Source organism: Haplochromis burtoni, unplaced genomic scaffold (genome assembly GCF_018398535.1).
Source record: "Haplochromis burtoni strain Fernald_Lab_line unplaced genomic scaffold, NCSU_Asbu1 Contig_37, whole genome shotgun sequence".
Lineage (NCBI taxonomy): Eukaryota > Metazoa > Chordata > Actinopteri > Cichliformes > Cichlidae > Haplochromis > Haplochromis burtoni.
Window position 1 is genome coordinate 339,928 of NW_024582398.1, and position 2,937 is coordinate 342,864.

At 41.5% G+C, this 2,937-nt stretch overlaps 1 protein-coding gene across 27 annotated transcripts in view; it reads right to left on the reverse strand.

Annotated features, from left to right (window-relative positions):
* The window catches only part of tcf7l2 (transcription factor 7 like 2), an 87,627-nt gene extending 85,471 nt beyond the window's left edge, over window positions 1-2,156 (reverse strand). For 6 of the 27 annotated variants that reach the window (XM_014332807.2, XM_042219708.1, XM_014332802.2 and 3 more), the window contains exons 1-3: window positions 1,461-2,154; window positions 1,194-1,260; window positions 869-993 (exon numbers count right to left, since the gene is read on the reverse strand). In XM_014332807.2, the coding sequence (XP_014188293.1) occupies window positions 869-993; window positions 1,194-1,260; window positions 1,461-1,649 (381 nt within the window). In that variant the 5' untranslated portion in view covers window positions 1,650-2,154. Of the gene's footprint in view, window positions 1-868; window positions 994-1,193; window positions 1,261-1,460 lie in introns of all 27 variants that reach the window. The other 21 variants (XM_014332813.2, XM_014332810.2, XM_014332808.2 and 18 more) reach the window with 10 other exon arrangements.
* Window positions 2,157-2,937: the final 781 nt, after the last annotated feature.

Below are 2,937 nucleotides of genomic sequence, written 5' to 3' on the forward strand. Positions count from 1 at the left end.
TATATATATATATACACACGCATTTGAAAGAATAATTAGAAAAAGTAAAAAATTTAATTAAAAAGAAAAAAATGCACTGCTTGATGTTTCAGGGGGGGAAAGCTATCACGCATGCATCTTTTACATAGTGTCTTTACAGGTTTTGACACATGCAAATCACTCTGCAAAAAAAACCAACACAATTTGCATATTGATTTTATTTGTGTGGTTTTACACTGCTTTCCCCTGCTTACAGTGTGTCAGAAAAGCTGCTATATAAAGGCCTGAATGCTCATGCATGGTGTTGCATTTAGAAAAAAGGGCATTTTTGATGAGGCCATGCAAACACAAGCCAACTGCATTATTCAGGAGAGTAAAAACATGCACTTGTAAGCCTGGAGAATACGCAGACCCTTAGTAGTAATAATGATAATAACAACAATAATAATGTCATAATCATTATTAAATTATAACAAGGAGAATAAAATTTTCACAGGGGCTTGTGCATTTGATTTAAAAGTTGCTAAAAATATTGGTAAAAATGCCGTGCACGTAAAGCTGACATATAACAATAACCTACTTATTTCTGTTTTTCCTTTTCTCCTTTTATTTTAACCCACTTGCAGCTCTTTAGCACTGTTAGCATGCTAGCTTCTGACCAGGGCAAACGGGCTGGGAGCCGCGTGCGGGCACGCATGCACGCATGCATGCCATTGTACTGTACACTTCACGGGGAGTTTGCAAAACTTGGCTCTGCATTTTTATCGGCTGCACTTCAGGGTGACAACACTCCGCGTCTGCCTTTGCCTCGGCGCCTAACCCGGGGAGTCAGTGTGTGTGTGTGTGACGAGTGTGTGTGCACATACAAGCTGTAAATAAATGAACTTACTGTGCGTGCTGTTGGAGAAAGTGATCCATTGGGAAGGTAGGGGCTTGTGAGATCGGGGATCATTATAAATGGATAGCCCGGGTACGGTGGGCTCTTGAACAGCCCTCCATCTTGCCTTTTCGCAGCTAACATGGCGAGGGGGGGAAGAGGGGGTTGTGGGAGAGAAGAAAACTTTTTTTATAAAGTGGCCTTGAGAACTTTTTTTTTTTTTTTGCAAAAAAATTGTAATTGCATAATAAAAGGCGGAGGCACAGGCACATATAATGTCATGTTGTAGGTAGAAATAAAATAAAAAACAAGAGTGAACAATAAAGCAGAAACTCACCCTCCTCTAAACTTTCCCTTGTTTTGTCTCTGAAAGTTTCAGATCTAGGCGCAGGCCGTCTTTCCGCCTTGAAATGCAATGAAACACAAGGATTGCGTTAAAGTTAGCACAGCGGACGGTGAAGGGCGATAGTTAACTTTCTTTCCAAGTCCACCCGCTGTTACAGTGTTAGTAAATGTAGGCCCCTAAACTTAAAAACAGCGCCGGGGGGACGATCGATCCCCGATTTTTTTTTCTCTAACATGCGAAGAAACAGACTGAACTCACCTCTGAATCCGACGAGCTGTTCTGATTTGTTTCCGACTCGTTTACAAGAGAAGATTTGACATCTGCTAAATCCCTTTCTGCCGAGGAGTTCTCCGAAATTTTCTCTTCCTGCTCCCCTTCGTCTTTGAAGGAAATCATTTCATCGTTTGCGCCCAGATCGTCCCCTCCACCGCCGTTGAGCTGCGGCATTTTTCCCGAGCAAAAATCTTTTCTCTTTTCTTTTTTTTTTTAAGAGACAAGGGGGCACAAAAAAACCAAAAAAAAGTTTTTAAAAAAAACCTTGATCTCGGTGATCTAGAAAAGTCCGAGTTTAAGTTTGGGGTCTGTATTGGCGTTTTCCAAAGCTCTGGCGGTTGGTACAAAACTAAAAAAGAAGGGAATCTTGGCAGAAAAAGGAAGCCGGAGAAGGAGCCGAGCCGCTCGGATTGAGTGAGTTGAAGTTGGTCGGAGTGGTTTTCAGTTCAAAGGCGGCGCTGATTGACAGATAGAGAGGGATGGAAATAGAGAGAGTCTGGATTCAGGATTATTGACAGGGAGAAACACACAAGAAACTAATGAGATTCAAACAGGGAGGGACTTGAAGTGACGTTTTCATAAATAGGAGGAAAAAAAAGGAGAGAGAGAGAGGGAGGGAGGGGAGAGAGAGAGAGTGAGAGATGGAGGCTGGAGGAAGCCGGCGGACGACTGCGGTGAAAAAAGCATGTGAGGAGGAAAAAGGCAGTTTGGGAGCAGGACAGTGATGGTAAAATAGGAGGAAGATAGGAGTTGCTTGCAAATGTGGATTAAACGCACATATGGGCGGTCTCCCAGAGGGGGGAGGAAGAAAAAATGAAAATAAAAAAATGAAAAGAGGGTACTTCCTCAGGCTGTTTGCAACCAGTTTGACTCCTCTGTTCCCGACCAGTCTGCCACACTAGGGCCAAATAAAGTTAAGATCATAGCTGAAATTAAAGTTTTATTTTTTTATCCCCTCCAATCCTATCCTTTCACATTCAGATTCTCTAACCTACTTTTGGATCTGTCCTTAGTTTGCATACTAACTACTAGAGGCCCATCAAGGCAGAATAAAAGCTATTACTCCGACCTTGTTTTCCTACTTTATCTGCTTTGTCAGGTCCTTAGATCTATTTTTCATCATATTAGATAATGTTTCCTCAGATCTATTTTTTGGGATGGAGGGTGTTATTGCATCCTGCTTTCTTGACAGGTGTGATGTCCTTTGGGACTAACCTGAATTCCTCACTGGCAGCACAGACTGACTACATATATTTATTTATTTCTCTCTCTCTCTTCTCTTTTAGCACCCAGGCTGGACACAAACAACTGATGCAGATTTAGATGCTCCAATTCTGCGTTTTATTTAGCAGAAAATCAACCACAGACAGCTACATGATACTGCAGACTACACATATGCATATATTAGGAAGAAAGTTGAGAGAACTGCTTATAATTTGACTATATATATATATTTTTTTAT